Here is a 19,356-nt window from a genome sequence, read left to right as displayed (position 1 = left end):
GAAGAGGCACACCTCTCAGGGCCAGGTGAGAGGCTGCTGTTAAGGTCACAGGAAAACACTCAGGCTCTACTTTGGGCAGCCAGATGGGTAAGATTTTGCAGGAGCGAATGGCGGAAATGGAAAGTAAAACCCAAATGAGAAGCCGGAGTGTGAATGCAGATAAGGAAGAAGCCCTAAGACGATAATGAGAAGCGCAGGCATTTGTTGAACGCAAAGTGATATGCGAGGCATGGGCTGGGCACCTTCAAGGTCAAGGGGGCCAGACCCAGGCAAGCACCCGAGACAATGTGCTGGTCACGCCAAGTAGCTTCTGCAGACCATTTGGAGAGGAGCCGAAGTGACACAACTCCAGCAGTTTCCAACCAAAGGCTGGGAAAGGAACAGGGAGTGGGCCAGGCTCATTGGTCAGTCTTAAACCAATGCAGGAGGGAGGGAACAGCTAGACAGGTGGGAAGGTGTGTTTGGGCATTTAAGGTCTTTGTGGAAGGCTGGAATCTGACACCTACTACAAATTTCTGAAAGCTGAACACAGGCCGATTAGTGGCCTGTGCCAGAACGACTTAAGATTCTTCCCAGGAGTCTCCATAGCTCTTAACTTCATTAATAATAATAATAAATGATAACTATTTTGCTGAGGGCTTTATGCGCTAAATCTTGTGCAAAGTATACATTAGCTCATTTCTTTCTCAACACCACCCTGTGAAGGTGGCATTACAGTCTGTCCCTGTTTTACAGTCTGCACAACAGCTCAGTGAGGTGACTTGCTCAAGGTTCCACAGCCAGGAAGTGGTGGAGCTGGAAGGTGTGAGTGCCCCCTGGTGAGCAGGCAAAATGTGAACCCATCCTACCGCTGACAGTCACAGTGCATACCTGCGTGCTAGGGGCCCTGAGGAGTCCTTCAGTGAAGAAACCATCGGAACTCAGGACGCCCAGCTTGTCCCAGGCTTACACAGAGCCCTTTCTTCATGTGAGCACACGTAGGACCCTGGAACACACTGGAGGGAACACTGACCAAAATATATATAGAAACAGAGTGAAGAGCCCAAAGTCACAGTGGGATTGGCACGTTTTTAAAATGCTGAAACATTTTAGCACTTTGGTTTAAAGAAGTGCTTTTAACTGTTTTTTCATCAGTGCCCCCCAACAAAGAGAAAAATTGCATTTAAATTCTCCCTAGCAAGAGAAATTAAATACCAAGAAACAAGATTTTGTCAAATAGGATTGCGCTTTGGAGGGCCACAAACCATTTTAATACTCAGAGCTTTTTTGCCCCCAAGAACCAGTTTTTGCCCCCTTGGAGGTACTGTCACCCTCTTGAGAATTCATGGTTTAAAGCTATGCTTCGGGAGAATGAGAGATGGCCAGAAGGGAGAATTGTTCGCCTCCTATTTGCCCGTCTTCCCTGACTCACGACAAGCATTTTTAAATAGGAAGGGGAGCAAATATCAATAGAAAGGAAGGTAATGAAGAGATGAGTGCAGGATCACCCAGTCCCCTTAAGTCTGTTCACATGTGCCAGTGCAATCACACACTTGCACAGTGTCCTCTGATGGACTGCGGGGGATCCAGCCGGATGGTGAAGGATCTGGAAACCATATGCTGTGTGGAAACACTGAAGAATGGGGAGAGGGAGGAGTTTCACGTGGAGAAGCGAAAACGAGGAAGAACTGCCACTTGCAAATGTCTGAAAGGCCATCAGTTAGAAGAGCCAGTCGACTTGGTGTCCGTGGGTTTAAAGGGAGGGAGGAGGGGACCAGGGAGTGGGGCAGATGGAGATCGCACTCCAGATCAGGGTAAAAGATCTTCACAACTAAAGGGCTCTATCGTGAGAATGGGATGCTTCACCGTTGAAAGAATCCATCTGCCTGCCCCCAGCCCAGCTCAAAGTGACAAGTCAGGGACAACACAGGAGAGAGTATTGCACTGGGGGAGAGAGGCTGGAGTCGATGACTTCTAAGACCCAATCGCCCTCGAGACTGTAGGATTTTATAACAACTCAAAGGCATCCTAGAAAAGGGCAGATCCTGTTAAAATAACAAGAATTCTCTTTCAATATTCTAAAACTCCAAGTGGCCCTCTTGTTGTAAGAAAACTCAACCCCACCAAATTCTACAAAACTATCATTTGGAGAGAGTCCCTTGGACTCTGTGGAAAATGTGATCTATGTTGAAGTGGCTCTAACTGTTTCAACAGGGTAGGAGGTACTCCAGCTGCAATGGGCGGGGCTGGTGTCCTAGCATCACCCCGAGTGATGTCAACCCTTCTACAATCCATGAAGTCCAGTTTCCAAAGTGATATAACAAGACAGCTGGCCTCTGAAGGACAAGCCCATAAAACTGACATAGAGTTGTGGTACCACCAGTTCACTAAAAAGAGGCATACCACAAGAATACACTGTAGTTTCTTCTTTAGCATCTAGTAAATCCCTCCATAGCATTCACTTTAAACCATGGGTACCACCCATCAGTGGATCACAAAATCAGTTCCATGGGTCTCAATCAGCACTTTTATTTTTTTGAGAAATAGAACACAATAGAACGGACTAGAAAATATCAGAATGCACTACACATCACAAGGGTAAATACTGTTTTGTGAAACTTTTGTTTCAGTTAAATATGTGTGTGTGTGAGATATTTAAATATATATCTTACCTCGGTCACCATAAAGACCTAAAGCTTAGGGCTAGGGACACAGCCATGCAGAAAGAGCAGGGAAGACAGACGCTCTGGGTCGACATGATGAGTTTTAATGACACAGCCAACACCCACAGTCACACGTGGCTCTTCAGACAACTCGATCTTTGGGACTAGACTTTGCACAGAGTGAAGCAACACGAAGCAGCACATGAGCGACACGGCAACACTCCTGCTTCTAGTGAGGGGGCAAGATATCTATGTCTCATGATCAAAGTACCCTTTTCTTCTTAAATAAATATCTTAATTTGCTCTGGTTTCCAAAAGGGGTCTAATCCCAGGCCCCTATTTCTTTTCAAGGGAGGTTCTTTTCACACAGGGCCAGTTTAAACGGAGGCAGAGCAGTCTTTGCCATCCTTCAAGTCTCTAATCTGTGATATACACAAGGAGGTTTGTACAGGCAGGGAACACACGTGACAGAGGACCGCTTTGGTGGCGCTGGTTTGGGTGATGTTTCCTCACTGGAATTTGGTGACTGCTTCATGGATGGAAGTGGCCACATAATCTAGATTTTTGGTGGTCAAGCCACACATGTTGATCCGACCACTTGGCAGCAGATAGATGTGCTTTTCATTGACCAGATATTCAACTTGCTTGGCTGTTGAAAACCAAAAGAGATACAATCAGAGTAGTAGGAATCTTTTAAGCAATGAAGATTCAGAGATTCCATGACAATCAGAATTTTCCCTCTCCCACTAAGGCAGAAAGCTATTTTAACCAGTTGACGCATAGGGAAATTGGCTCAATAGATTCTGGAAACTTATTAGCTAACTTTCTAATTCCCAGAAAGCTTAATATGGCTCCTCCTGATGGGAATTTTAACCTGGGACTACCTCCCAACCAAACCTTGCACATTACATTCACCAGGAAACCCTGCTAATTAAAACCACCCTCAGACTTAAGAACATCCCATTGATATGAACAACTAGTTATGAAGTGCTTCCTTTATCTCTTCCTTAACCTGTATTTGCTTATCCCTGAGCACCTAGCAGCAACCTCCCTTTGACATTTCGTTTTCACAGTACACCGTATAAGGCCCCGTGCATGAGAGGTGCTGGATAAATTCTGTGTGCGTGAACCAGCGGGCTGAAAAACTGCAAAGGCCTCTGATCTGGCACTTCTCAGCTTTCTCATTCAAAGAAATGCAGGAGGGCTTTCCCATGGGTTTGCAGGAATGCTCATGTATGAAATAGGAAGGGACTGCCTGGACCTCCTTTATGGCACAATCTTTAGAGCCATGGCAAAATTTTAGCTGATTTTTGCCTAAGTAATCAGCACCCTTAAGGCATCATCAATTTGAGGGAATGGGATAATAATAACTGAATGTTTGTGTCCCTCCAAAATTCATGTTGAAACTCTAACCCCAACCTGATGGTATTTGGAGGTGGGGCCTTTGGTAGGTAAGTAGGTTTGGATGAGGTCATGAGGGTGGAGCCCCCATGATAGGACTATTGTCCTTATAAGAGGAGACCAGAGAGCTTTCTCTTTCTCTCCACCTGCCCCCAACCCACCATGTGAGGACACAGAAGACATCCATCTGCAAGTCAGGAAGAGGGCCCCCACCAGAACCTGACCATGCTGGCACCCTGATCTCCGAGTTCCCACCTCCAGAGCTGTGAGAAATAAATCTCTATTGTTTAAGCCCCCAGTCTATGGTATTTTGTTATGGCAGCCCAAGCTAAGATGGTAATAAAAATCGTAATAATCAGAGGAGCAAACACTATGTGCCAGGCAGTGTTCTAAGCACTTTATATTAACTCAGTTCATCTTGATAATAATATTATCCCCATTTTATAGATGGTGCAGACGGAAGTTAAATGACCTTCCCAATGTCACACCGTGAGTGGTGAAGCTGGGATTTTAAGGCAGACAGTGTAACTCAAGGGTCTGAGCTCAGCCAGGACACTATGCGGCCTTGGTATGGAAGTGGAAACCTGGCACAGCTCAGTGCTATCCCGGCCCCTCCAAACAAACCGCCCTTCGGAAGTACCCTTGACCACTCTAACTGTGTGAATTAGTCACCCAAGGAGATAAAGCCTAACCTCGCACACCAACAACAGAGCCACAGGGACGCCACTGTTTGTAAAGCCCATGCCCCAGAGGCAGATGTTGTGGTTACAGGGCTCCCACCTGTGTTTTTAAATAAAAATGAAACTTCTCTACTTTTGCAGGACAGGGGAGCGTCACGGTTGAGAAGCCAGTAAAAGTTATGGACTCTTTGCCTAGAAAAAGGCCAATATACACATACACAATTTTTAAAATATGAGCTTCACACACCTCCTAAAGTACATCCACGGACTATAGGTTGAAAGCCCCCATTCTGATGAATAAAACATAAAGGAAGCACCGTATGTAACATGAGAATTGAAGAAACTAGGTGGTGGGTATAAGGGGTTCACCATACAATTCCGCCAACCTTTCTGTATGTTTAAAACTTCTCCTTCCTAGGTTAAAACTTTAAAATCTGGGGAGGAAAAAAAACCCCATGTTTTTAAAAAGGGTAAATGGTGCTAAGTGCTAAAAATATAACTTTTGTGTTATAAGCACAGGTCTATTCTCACCATTTTCCACTTCATAAAAAAATTAATTTCCTACTCTGGAGAGTGGGACAAGATGGATATTTTATGGGGAGACATCCCCATCTTGTGAGCTTTTAGAATATTACTACTAAACACCATTTCCACTACACTTAATATTTTAAGACTTATATACGGATGATTTTACTTATTCCAGTGAACTAACTGCCCATTCCAGGGTCGTGAGGACACCTATGGCTAACTGGGCTATCCCCTTTACTTTCCTGGACAGCCTCATTTTACCCCAAAGTATTCCAAGGGGTCTACAATATACAAATTCTATCACCTTTCTTGTTTATATGTATTTCCCTTGGCTTTTTCGGAGCCCGTTTCAAAGAGGCACTCTGATGGTTTACAGTACGGCACTCTGTGACTTCCTACCAAGCCAGGCACAACACATCTGTCCCAAGAACCACCCGGACACAAGCTCCACACGCAGGCAAGTGGCCACATCTGCACCACGTGACTGGCGGTTTGGCCGGTAAGTGCTATTATTTACTAAACGAATGAATCCTCTGTCATCAGAAGGGACAGTCACTGATGTCTCCTACTGACAGCTGACCAAGATTGTGCATGGGGGTCCACTAGACGTTCAATCAGCTTTTAATTCTAACTACCAATCTAAGTTCTTATTTCTGAAATGGAGAGATAACTTTGTAACCTTTTTCAGGGCAATGCCTGGAGACTAGGAAAGATCTGTTAAGCAAGAAGGTCCCTGAATAATCATATATAATATTTATACTTAGGATTAAGGAAAAGCCAAAAGGTACCTGAGCATTTATGAGAGCCCTTTCATAAATCAAGGCTCCAAGCTACAAATCCTGTTACTTCCCAGCTGGCTCTGAGCTACTTCCCAGCCCAGAAAAATGAAAATATCTTACTTACGAGTCAGCAGGGCAGACCACAGCAATGCTCTTCTGAGACCCAAGGGTTCAGAGGCGGGTGGGACACACTGAGAAAACCTAACTTGTTCTGGTCTAAAGCCATGGCTGACCAATCAGGCAAGAGCTAATGGAGCTGAGCCCAAGAACACTGACAAGAGCAGAGCTGTGTCCAACAGTGTCCAGCATTCAAGGTGGGGGGCCACTTACGGTTCAACCCAGTGAAGCTGAACATTCCGATTTGCTCAGTGATGTGGTTCCAGGTTCCAGGGGTCTTGAGGGCTTCTAATCGTGCCCTGAGTTCAGATCTCATGGACAGAATCCGGTCAGCCATTGTCTTCACATTACCTGTCCTGAGTGGACAGCAATATCAACACCAATCCAGATGGGAGAGATGGTACACGAAAACATGTTGGTCTAAAAACTGTAATTTAATCGACAAACTGAAAATGGGATCGTGATCTCCCTATGATGATATGTGGATGCCTGGACAGGTTGATAAGCAGACCAGAGAGACAGACTTACCCGGCAGAAGGAAAGGACGATATTTACTGATGGAAGTTTAGTGCTAGTCTTGGGTATACTGGCTGTAATACTACTTATGTTTTAACTCAGACTTCACCTAGGTGCTGACAGGCTTCACCTAGGCAGGATAATATATTTCATCAGGACTAATTAAATAGAGATTGCAGATTTAGCTACTATAAAAAATTACTCTGTTTCAAAATAAGGTAAAATCCATGTAAATTAGATAAGAATGAAGAGCTCCCAAATTGTCACACTAACTTGAAGCTGGATATTCTATTCTATACGGAATTTCTTCCTGTGTTTCCCAGCTTTAGGTGGAGGAAGCCAGGGTAGTGGGAGAGCGGGGGAAACTCCCACTCATAGGGGACCTCCTCAATGTTGTGTCCCCGTGTTGTGACACGCACATGTGAGTAGGTGCCAGTCCGATCTTACAGAAATATGTGAGACACAAAGAGGTCAAAGTTATTTTGTCCTGCCTTTGCCAAAATAAAAGGAAGAGACAGTTAAGTGGAATAGGACAATTGCTGTTCTACATTCCCAGCCCTCGCCCAGCAGGCTTTGAGCCCCTTACCATTCCTTAAAGAGCCCAGGGTCAGAGAGGGTAAAGGCCACGATTCGCGCTCCCTGAGCAGGGGGATTGGACCAAGTAATTCGCACAATCTTCTCCATCTGGGAAAGGACCCGCAGGATACTATCAGGTTCTTTTGCAACCACGGTCAGATTCCCCACTCTCTCATCTAAAGAGAGGGACAAGAATCAGCCTTAGGAACCCTGATGGGGGGCGGGTCGGGGCGGAGCTGTAACTCAGGAGAGCACTCACTGTAGAGCCCGAAGTTCTTGGAGAAGGACTGTGCACAGAAGAGCTCAAATCCTTCCGACACGAAATAGCGAACAGCCCAGGCGTCTCTGTTTAGGTCTCCAGATGCGAAGCCCTGATAGGCTGAGTCAAAGAAGGGGAACAGAAACCGGCGCTGCAAGGAAGGAAAGAGAGTCAGGGCAGGAAATCCTTCCAGAACCAACTTCAGACACCGGCCTTCCATTCCCAACTGGTGCCTGGAAGGAATTTCTAACATTGTCCATTTCTCCTATTTCCCTTCTTTCTGCATCCAACCACTACTTTACATCTGTTTCTCTGTTCAGCTAAAAACCAAGCAACAAATCTAACAATTTCAGTTAACCTTATTTTTTTAACAATATTGTCCTAAAGTATCAAAATGCCACTTTGCCAACAAGGCTAATTTTTGAGGCATGGATGTAGCGTCCTATGTCGGTGGATTCTTTCCCATGAACTCCTGGTGTGATAAGCTTAGTCAAGTGCTGGCACATCCCCAAGGCCTCCTCACAACCTCAGGGTTAGTCTTCAGGGTACTCAACATGAAGGAAACAGCCTGGTCTCTATTCTTATCACTCTGATGTTCTCAAAGAGTGCCCCACACTGAACTTCCTCCCCCGCTGGGTTTGCTCTCTGTGTGGGCACCACTTCTTTACCCCCAACTGTCCAAACCTGAGGCCAGGGTGCATCCTCCACTCCTACCTCTGCAGCTCATCCCTCATGGCCAATCACACTCCAAGGCTCATCACTCCTGTCTCCTGAGAGCTCTGGAATCCTTGCACATTGGCCACGGCCACCCACCTCCTTCCAGTCACCATCAACTCCTCCCTGGCTTATGGCAAGTGCCTCCTAACTGCTCTCCAGCCTGTTTAATCTTGCCTCCCTCTCATCCATCCCCTGCCACGTGGCCAGGATGACCCGAAGACAACGTACATCCCATCACGTCACTCCATGACGTCAAAGAATTCAGTGGCTCCCCACTGCTCTCAGAATAAAGCTCAATACCTCAGCACAGGATCCAGCCCAGTTTGCCTCTCTAGCCCCATCACTCACACTCACTCCCTTGGAACCCACACCATACCAACAATTACTTTCACTTCCTTAAATGGGCCATGACCTCTGCCTTGGACTTGTGACCATATCCTTCCCTCTGCAGAGAACATTCTTTCCCCGTTGGCCCCCCACCTATCCTCATCCTTCAAGTCTCAACATGGAAACCACTTCTTCCATGAAGGCTTCTTCTGCCACTACCACCCCTCCCAACACAGATACACTCCCCAAAGTCTGGCTCTGTGCCTCCATAAAACACCATCCACACAGCTGTCTCTCAGCACTTGGCTATCTCCCCTGGCAGGATGTATGGCCTTTGAGGGCAAGGACCATCTCTGCTTGGTTCACTATTGTATCTCCACAGTGCCTGGTGATGACAGTTTCTCAGTCAGCATTCTCTAAACACATTAATGAAGAATATATATGCTTTGAGCTAGAAATTCCAATCTAGAAAGTTATTCCAAAGAAATAATTAAAAAAGCAGTTTTATTACGTAATTGTTCATAAGATCAAGAAACCTGAGATCTAAATGTCCATCAATTGATTTAATTAATCTACTGTGACATATCCATGCATGGAAAACAATGCTACAAAACATTTAATGACATGAAAGGAGTTCAAACAAAAGATAAAGTATGTTACAAAATAGCAGAAAATTATCCCATCTTTGTCAAATATACATACGTATAACTGCACTTAAAAAGAAAAAAAAAGGCTTGACATTCTGTACACTGAAATATTAACAATGGCCTTCCTTGGGTAATAAGATTTACAGTTAATATTTATTTTCTTCTTTGGGCTCATCTCCATTTTCCAAATTCTTCAGTAAACAGGTATTGCTTTTGAATACATTAAATATTAATACACACCATTTTTTAAGAGATGCTCTGAAAAGGCAGTTACCTTCATGACAGAGGCAATCTCCTTCCACTGCTCTGGAGTTGGGTCGGTCCCAGTTGGGTTGTGTGCACAGGCATGGAGGACAATGATGGAGAACTCAGGAGCATTCTGAGGAGACAGAAGCTATGTCAGCTCTGACACTAGTAGGAATATGGGGTGACAGAGTCAGTGACACACTGGTCAAGGGGCAGCATATTCCCTCCTCATGTGCTATTTCAAAAACCACCATCTGGTCTGGGTAGGATGTCTCAAACTCTCGAATCAACTGATCTACAGACTTTTCCCTGCTCCTCCTGACACCACAGAATTCTGTTCACTTTGTCATTTAATCACCCACCTCTAGATCATTCAGGAAACCCTGGAGGTCAAGTCCTCTCTTCGTTGCATCCCAATAGTGATACGACCGAATGTCCTTAAATCCAGCACCAGAAAACACGCCATTATGATTCTCTGCAAGCAAAGGGGCAAAAGGTTAAAAACTTTTACAAACACAAGGAGGCATAATTGGAAAGGACACAAGCCAGCTTCCAGGGACCTCACAGGCTCCATGTCTAGCGGGTGACGTCGAGGAACAGGGTTAAGATTAGAAGAACAGGGGCTGGCCCGGCAGAGTGGTTAAGCTCGTGCGCTCCGCTGCAGGCGGCCCAGTGTTTCGTTGGTTCGAATCCTGGGCGCGGACATGGCACTGCTCGTCAAACCACGCTGAGGCAGCGTCCCACATGCCACAACTAGAAGGACCCACAACGAAGAATATACAACTATGTACTGGGGGGCTTTGGGGAGAAAAAGGAAAAAAATAAAATCTTTGGGGCTGGCCCCGTGGCCAAGTGGTTAAGTTTGCGCGCTCCGCTGCAGGCGGCCCAGTGTTTCGTTGGTTCGAATCCTGGGCGCGGACACGGCACTGCTCATCAAACCACGCTGAGGCGGGATCCCACATGCCACAACTAGAAGGACCCACAATGAAGAATATACAACTATGTACCGGGGGGCTTTGGGGAGAAAAAGGAAAAAAAATAAAATCTTTAAAAAAAAGAAAAGATTTAGAAGAATGATTATAACCAAGAACAAGTTCAACCAGTTGGAGCCATGCTAAACTTACATCCTACTAAAGTGGGACTTCCTCCCTCTACTTTTTAGGCCTCCTCAAGGAAGTTTCAACATATACTAAAATACAAGTCTTTCAAGAGTCTTGGGAAAAAGCATTCCTAATCTGAACTTAAGCATCAGGTTATTCATGTACTGTCAAAACCACTGCTCAAGCCATTCCCAAACGTCAGTTGATCCAGGGCTGGGTTACATTTTCTGTGTAAGCAGTGAGAGTCATGAGGACAATTCTCCCTGGTTTCTCTGTTTCTCATCTCGCCACAGCTAAAGAACTCACCCCAGGTTGGTGAGGATACATAGACGGGTGTGTTCTTGTTGTTTGTTCCATTGTACCATCGTGATAAGAACTCGGCTCCGATTCGAAGGGCACCTGTTCCCCCTAAAGATTGCACACCTCCTACCTGAAAGAGAAGAAGCAGGGTCACTGGTTGATAGTGGGGAGGTCAGATAATATTAGGAAAAATACGGTAACAAAGAGCGCTTACTTTGTGCCTGCTCTGTGCTAAGCCCTTTAAAGGTCTGATCTCATCAAAACCTCACAGCTACAGGAAGAAGATACTATTATTTGCCCATGTTTACAAATGAGGAAACTGAGACTAAGACAAGTGAAGTGACTTGCTCAAAGTTACCAGCTACAGAGCAGTAGGGCCAGGTCTTCAACCCAGGAAGTCTAGAAGTCTGACTCTCGGGGGAGCTTCCCTTCTGAACACAGAGGTAGAGGACGTATCTAGGCCACATTTAGAGTGTGCCCTGGAAGGCAAACCCATTCCTTTGGCACCCATCTCAAGATCAAAAGTGCCCTCCAGCAGGGGCTGGCCCAGTGCATAGTGGTGAAGTTCACATGCTCTACTTCGGTGGCCCCGGGTTTGCAGGTTCAGATCGGGGGTGCAGACCTATATACTGCTTGTCAAGTCATGCCGTGGCAGCGTCCCACATACAAGGAGGAAGATTGGCACAGATGTCAGCTCAGGGCCAATCTTCCTCACCAAAAAAAAAAAAAAACCAAAAAACTGCCCTCCAGCAGAAGTCAGTAAAATAATGTTTCTAGCTTGCCATCAACATCAATCCACAATACTCCTTCTCATGGCTATAAGGCAGGCTTATTAATCCTTAGAAACATGTTCCAGCAAAACAAAGGTGACACATGCATAATACTTTCCTCTCTTTAAGCTTCCTCTCATCTTAAAATGACCTCACATGAACAATAATGAAAGTCTTATGTTTGACCATTTACAAAATACCCTCACACATATTCTTATTTGAGGCTCACACAACCCCACAAAGTAACTTCTAGATCTCCAATTTGCACAGGAGGAAACTGATTTAGAGAAGTGGTTTGCCAAAGGATACACAGCTGGAGAGCGGCAGAGCTGGCACAAATCCAGGCCTTCTCACTAGTCAAGATCTAGTCGCCATGCCCTGCTGACCCTGTTCCATGTATCTTTCACAACTCTAATTCGGTTTTAGCATGACTCCTTCAGTAGAGAAATATAATACATTACATGTTGCCTAACATGTCTAAAGGATTAAGGAGAAAGAAAGAAAAAGATCACATGAGAAAGTCTATCTAAGTAAGAAGAAGGGCACACACCAATCTAACAACGGTGGCAACATCTGAGGAGGGCCTAGGATATGGGAAAAGTGGTCACAGGGACTTGGCCTAATCTATAGGTTGTTTCTGAAAAATAAGGAAAACGTATTCATGTATTATTTGTATTTTAAAATAATTTTTAAAGTAAATTTAGATGTCTGAGATTTGCTGTAAAATAATCCAACTTGGGCAGGGAGACGGAGGGTTTTGGGACTGACCAAATACAGACCATTGTGGAAGCTAGGTGATGGACGTCGGGGTTTGTTCATTACACTGTTTTATCTATTTTTGTATATATTTGAAATTTTTCACAATAAAAAGGTAAAAAAAAAAAATCTTCCTAGATAAAGAAGAAAAGCTTCCAAAATCTTTTTAAAAAAATTAACATAATACTGATGCCAAAAGATGACAAAGGAAAAAAGAAAAAAGGCAGAGACCAAGCTGTTTCATGAACACTGATACTAACTCCCCAGACGAACACCAACGCACTGCAGGAATCCAACAGTACATTAAGACACACGCCCGTGATCAAGGGAGTCATCCCACGAACGCATGATTATTAAGAAATATATTACAAAAATTTGTCAGGCTGCTAGACAGCGATAACCCAAATGATCATCGTAACAGATGAAGAAAGTATAGCCATGCTTGATGTAAGTGCTCAGTAAAACAGGAAACAATGGATAATTCCTGAAAAAAAAATTCATTCAACCATGATGAATAAGTCAGCTTCATGAGGAACAATGAACCATTAGCAGAAATCCTCTTTAAGTCCAAAACGAGGCAATGATATCAGTTATCACCATTATTGTTCCCCACTGTTCTATTTGTGCTCAGAGGTCTGAGCATCTGTGAAAAGAATACCATCTGGAACGTGAAACAGAAGCAAAGTTGACATTCAAGGAAAAGAGGAACTGAGCACAGCTGTACACTGCAGAGAGAAGCGAAGGCAGTGAGCTGGGGTGAGCGTGGTCGGCACACATCCGATTGGCCCACTGATGTCTCTGCTCTTCACAGTGATCCCGCTGAGCATCAGTCCCTTCCCATTACTGTAAAGGCTTTGCCCCCACACTGGGATCTACCTGGATTCTTCATGCAAATCGCTACCAAGGTGATGTAACCCAAATGAGCACATATTTTCCACGGATTTGTCATCAGTTAAGTTGAATGTCAACTTTATACATTATTTCACATTTCAAACACATAACACAATTCTGGAAGGTTAATACTTCCTATACAAATGAGCAAGGTTTCCCTTGAACACAGTTTGAAGGCATCATGGAATCGTGAGAGGTGCACACGGACATCAGTGAAAATACTCCCAGGCATAATTTTTTTATTTCCTGTGCTCAACTTGTAACTCCAATCCTTCCCTCCCACTCCAGAAAGCAAATTCATTACTTAAAGGAAGTCAGAAAGTCAGCAGACTAGATTGAAAATGTATTTGGCAGAGATAAACCCACTTCACTAACATCAATCTTTGACATTCGTGACACCTGAAATATTAAATTCTCAAGAAATTGTCACTCCCTAAAAATATATTTGAACACTGGATAGTTTCAGTGAAACACAAACTGCTCTAAACTATATCAGTAATTAACAGAAACCAATTTTTAGCAAATCAATAATGTAGCAAGGGGTCATTCTGTGAATTGAATTTTGGCAAATCGCTCTAGAGACCAAGAAAGTCCTGTATTTGGGGTGAAGGGAGACCACACTATCAAAGGCAATCAGTACAGACTTCTCAAGGAGTCAGGCAACTGGACCTGGGGGGCTGGAGAGGGGTATGTAGAACAAGGGAAACCCATTAAGACTCAGTGTGAAGCGATGCCAATAATCTGTACTCCTGACTTAGCCACACCACCTGAAGAAATCCCTGCTGGACTCCAGAACATTTGTCTCAGATCACAAGATGCCGAAGTTATGACTTGACTGCGAGGAGCAGGAGAGCTGACTAGGAGCTGCTTGTAGCCGAGGCCAGGATGCAGTGAAGTTCTGGGCGCCCCTAACAATTCACATGGTATCTGGCAAATGCTTCTAAGTAAACATCGGCTGAACTAGATGAAGAAAAAGACTGTTGAAAAGATGAGAGCCACAGCGAAAGCCCCCAGTCTCCCAGAGGCAATGGACAAAGTGAGGAACTGGGATGTCACCCAACGGCCCACCAGCCCTCCTACCTACAGTGGCTCAGTAATTTTAGAAGCTGAAACATTACCATGCAGGAGACGAAAATGCGACATTTGGTCTGGATCCTAAGGTCTCAAATTCGAGAAGCAATAAGAGACCGTGACGATCTAGAATATACGTCTCCTCAAAATGACTGATGGACCTGATAACGTTAAACCTTGAGACGACAATTCTAAGGGAAGACATGACTACTGCTCTGGTTCATTCATTCTTTTATTCACGCCTCATGTCCTTCAAGTTTTGGCTCAAACGTCATTTCTATTTCCACCATGACCACTCTAGTCAAAACTGTATCCACCCTCACTCCCACCCTCAGCCCTCTTCACATGCTTTCCCCTGCTCTATTTTTATAGCATTTATCATCTTTTAATATACTATGTCATGTTCTTATTTATTATGCTTATAGTCAGTTTCCTTCCACAAAACTCTAAGCCAGGGCAGAGGATCTGGGGTGTTTGGGTCACTGCTGTGCTCCAACAACCAGGACAGCACCTGCCCCTGGTGGTGAGCACTCATCTGTTGACTGACTGAATGAGTGAATTCAAACATCTGAGCATCTCTGAGGGGCCAGGCTAGGAGCTAAATGCTGAAGATTTGTGGATAAAGAAGGAAGCCATCATCCCTGCCCTGGGGAAGTTATGAGCTTGTGAGGAGACAGACTTATAAAATTATCCATTATAGTAAGAACTCTTATGCCCAAGCTGTGAACAAAGTCCTGTGATGACTCAGAGGACTCGAACAACTCGCTCTGCCTGAGAGCAAAGGATTCCACAGGGAAGCAACCCTTGACTGGGCCTTGAAGGATGTGGAGGTGGGGACGGGTGAGTCAGAGAAGTGAAGGGGCACATTCCAAGCAGAGGGAACAGCTGAGGCAAAGGCTCTAAGCCATGACAGGGCCTGGTGGGTCTAGAAAACAGCAGGCTCTCAGAATGGCAGGACCCCAGTGGGGACGGGGGCGGAGGGGGGGCAGGGGGGAGGCTAATGCAAGGACAGGATGAAGGCTAGCTACAAAATAGGCTGCATGACGATTTACAAGTCTGGATTCTACCCTGTAGATAATGGAGAAGCTACTGTGTGTCGGGGGAAGAGGGGAAAGGGAGCAGGTGACATGATTAGTTTTCTTTTTTAGCCCAGGAAGATCATTCTAGCTGCAATGTACAGAATGTACTAGAGGGGCTGGCCTCGTGGCTGAGTGGTTAAGTTCGCGCACTCCACTGCAGGCGGCCCAGTGTTTCGTTGGTTCGAATCCTGGGCGCGGACATGGCACTGCTCATCAAACCACACTGAGGCAGCGTCCCACATGCCACAACTAGAAGGAGCCACAACGAAGAATACACAACTATGTACTGGTGGGCTTTGGGGAGAAAAAGGAAAAAAAATAAAATCTTTAAAAAAAAAAAAAGAATGTACTAGAATGAGGAAGAGACCAGAGGCAAGAGAGTATTAAAAGATTCCAAAAGAGATGACGGCAGGCTGAACTAAGACTGTAACCTGGGGATGGTGAAGACATTCAAGAAAAGGGGAAAGGCTCCGAGCTCAGAATCAACTGGTACCTTGGGTGATGTAGATGCCAAGAGAGTCTCTCCTAACCCAGTCCAAAAAAAAAGGTCTTCAAATATTTATAGACTGCCATTTACATTTGTTCTGTTATCAAAAACACAAAACAGGACGAACTAGAAGAGGGAGGGCTATGTTCCACAAGCAACAGCCCCAAGTCGTACAGGACTCAGTGATCAAAAGGGGAACACTGGGCAGCGGAACAAGCATTTGCCCAACACAGTTAATAAGAACTGCAGTCTTAGAAGCAGCAGCTCCCCGACACGGAATCTATTTTTATTTGCCAACAACAGAATTCCAACTAATTTATCAACAGCGTCTCAGAAGATAGCCCCTAGGTGCCAAAGTTCTCCACTTTCAAACCTCATCAAGACTCTCTTCTCCCTCTGTAGAAACACTGGATTTCCAGAGCAACTTCCCAATGCCACTTACAATCTCTAAACTCTACCATCTTTACCAGTATTCCTTAGGTTCCTTGAGGCAAGTCGGGTACATCTCTCACACCAATCCAGATAAAACCCTAATTAAGTTAATTACTTGCCTAATCACTGGCCTGAGTCCCAAGACCTTCACCCAGAGCCTCCCTGCTTCCTGATACACATAAGAACATGCCCATGTGCAACCTTCGTATCACCACGCATTCTGCTGATCAGGGCATCTGGGGAACAGCATGCGGAATAAATCTGATGACTCCACGATGTGGTCCCTTCCCTTCCACACGTGAAGGCCTGCACTATAACACTGACCCAGGGGAGCGATAAAGCCAGCTGGTTTGAATTGCACAACCCTTAACTGGACTATTGCAAAAACCCGAGCTCTTCCCTGTCCTATTCGTCCAGCCAGGTTTATCCTCCGCAAACACCACTTTTATGGGGCAACTCCTCTGCTCAAACCTTCAGGTGACCTCCCCTGCCCCGGCTGCCAAAATCAGCCTTCCTGATTGATCCAACATGTTCCCAGCTCTAATCAGGCAAGTCTCTACAACCTAGACCTGCTTATCTCCTACCTCTGCTCCTGGACTCCTAATATTCCAAATACCTCTCCTTTTTCCTTCCTGTGTACTTTGTGGTTCTCCTCCCGAGCTGTACTTTGGAATCACCTAAGGAACTTTTAAAAATATGCCCACAGAGGGAAGGGAACTGGGGGAAAAGGGAATGAAAGCGCAGGAAAGGGTGGTACCCTCCAAGACTCTAGCTGAACTGGTCTGGCATGGGGTTCAGCCATAAGTATGTTTTTGGTTTTTTTTATTTTTTTTATTTTTTTTATTGAGTTAATGATAGGTTACAATCTTGTGAAATTTCAGTTGTACATTAATGTTTGTCAGTCATGTTGTAGGTGCACCACTTCACCCTTTGTGCCCACCCTCCACCCCACCTTTCCCCTGGTATCCACTAAACTGTTCTTAGTCCATAATTTTAAATTCCTCATATGAGTGGAGTCATACACAGATTATCCTTCTCTAGCTGGCTTATTTCACTCAACATAATTCCCTCAAGGTCCATCCATGTTATTGCAAATGGAATGATTTTGTTCTGTTTTGCAGCTGAGTAGTATTCCATTGTATATATGTACCACATCTTTATCCATTCGTCTATTGCTGGGCACTTAGGTTGCTTCCACGTCTTGGCTATTGTAAATAATGCTGCAATGAACATTGGGGTGCATAGGACTTTTGGGAGTACTGACTTCAAGCTCTTTGGATAGATACCCAGTAGTGGGATGGATGGATCGTATGGTAGTTCTATTTTTAATTTTTTGAGGAATCTCCATACTGTTTTCCATAGTGGCTGCACCAGTTTGCATTCCCACCAGCAGTGTATGAGGGCTCCTTTTTCTCCGCAACCTCTCCAACATTTGTTACTATTAGTTTTAGATATTTTTTGTCATTCTAATGGGTGTAAGGTGATATCTTAGTGTAGTTTTGATTTGCATTTCCCTGATGATCAGCGATGATGAGCAACTTTTCATGTGCCTATTGGCCATCAATATATCTTCTTTGGAGTAATGTCTGTTCATGTCTCCAGCCCATTTTTTGATTGGGTTGTTTGATTTTTTGTTGTTGAGTTGTGAGAGTTCTTTATATATTATGGATGTTAAGCCTTTGTGAGATATATGACTTGCAAATATTTTTTCCCAGTTAGTGGGTTGTTTTTTTGTTTCAATCCTGTTTTCATTTGCCTTGAAGAAGCTCTTTAGTCTGATGAAGTCCCATTTGTTTATTCTTTCTATTGTTTCCCTTCTCTGAGAAGGTATGGTGTCTGAAAAGATCCTTTTAATACTGATGTCAAAGAGTGTACCGCCTATGTTTTCTTCCAGAAGCCTTATGGTTTCAGGTCTCACCTTTAGGTCTTTGATCCATCTTGAGTTTATTTTGGTGAATGGTGAGAAAGAATGGTCAATTTTCATTCGTTTACATGTGGCTTTCCAGTTTTCCCAGGACCATTTGTTGAAAAGACTTTCTTTGCTCCATTGTATGCCCTCAGCTCCTTTGTCAAAGATAAGCTGTCCATAGATGTGTGGTTTTATTTCTGGGCTTTCAATTCTGTTCCATCGATTTATGCACCTGTTTTTGTACCACTACCATGCTGTTTTGATTACTGTAGCTTTGTAGTATGTTTTGAAGTCAGGGATTGTGATACCTCCCGTTTTGTTCTTTTTTCTCAGGATTGCTTTAGCAATTCGGGGTCTTTTGTTGCCCCATATGAATTTTAGGATTCTTTGTTCTAATTCTGTAAAGAATGTCATTGGGATTCTGATTGGGATGGCGTTGAATCTGTAGATTGCTTTAGGTAGAACGGACATTTTAACTGTGTTTATTCTTCCAATCCATGTACATGGAATGTCTTTCCATCTCCTTATGTCATCATCCAATTCTCTCAGAAAGGCCTTGTAATTTTCATTATATAGGTCCTTCACTTCCTTAGTTAAATTTACCCCAAGGTATTTTATTCTTTTTGTTGCGATTGTGAATGGTATTGTATTCCTGAGTTCTTTTTCTGATAGTTCGTTGTTGGAGTATAGAAATGCTACTGATTTATGCAAATTGATTTTGTACCCTGCAACTTTGCTGTAGTTGTTGATTACTTCTAAGAGTTTTCCAATGGATTCTTTGGGGTTTTCTATATATAAGATCATGTCATCTGCAAACAGCGAGAGTTTCACTTCTTCCCTCCCTATTTGGATTCCTTTTATTCCTTTTTCTTGCTTGATTGCTCTGGCCAGGACCTCCAGTACTATGTTAAATAAGAGTGGTGATAGAGGGCATCCTTGTCTCGTTCCTGTTTTCAGGGGGATGGCATTCAGTTTTTGCCCATTGAGTATGATGTTGGCTATGGGTGTGTCATATATGGCCTTAATTATGTTGAGGTAGTTTCCTTCTATGCCCATTTTGTTCAGAGTTTTTATCATAAATGGCTGTTGGATCTTGTCAAATGCCTTCTCTGCATCTATTGAGATG

General features: G+C 44.3%; 1 protein-coding gene across 4 annotated transcripts in view; it reads right to left on the bottom strand.

Moving 5' to 3' along the window:
- Window positions 1-2,486: 2,486 nt before the first annotated feature.
- GOT1 (glutamic-oxaloacetic transaminase 1) overlaps window positions 2,487-19,356 on the bottom strand; it is a 31,939-nt gene continuing 15,069 nt past the window's right edge. For 3 of the 4 annotated variants that reach the window (XM_070266121.1, XM_070266149.1, XM_070266059.1), the window contains 7 exons: window positions 10,842-10,965; window positions 9,798-9,910; window positions 9,464-9,568; window positions 7,499-7,649; window positions 7,250-7,415; window positions 6,361-6,503; window positions 2,489-3,291 (listed from right to left, as the gene is read on the bottom strand). In XM_070266121.1, the coding sequence (XP_070122222.1) occupies window positions 3,152-3,291; window positions 6,361-6,503; window positions 7,250-7,415; window positions 7,499-7,649; window positions 9,464-9,568; window positions 9,798-9,910; window positions 10,842-10,965 (942 nt within the window). In that variant the 3' untranslated portion in view covers window positions 2,489-3,151. Of the gene's footprint in view, window positions 3,292-6,360; window positions 6,504-7,249; window positions 7,416-7,498; window positions 7,650-9,463; window positions 9,569-9,797; window positions 9,911-10,841; window positions 10,966-19,356 lie in introns of all 4 variants that reach the window. The other variant, NM_001434693.1, reaches the window with a different exon arrangement.

Source organism: Equus caballus, chromosome 1 (assembly GCF_041296265.1).
Source record: "Equus caballus isolate H_3958 breed thoroughbred chromosome 1, TB-T2T, whole genome shotgun sequence".
NCBI lineage: Eukaryota > Metazoa > Chordata > Mammalia > Perissodactyla > Equidae > Equus > Equus caballus.
Note: the sequence above shows the minus strand (reverse complement) of the source record. Positions and strands in the feature narration are given on the sequence as shown.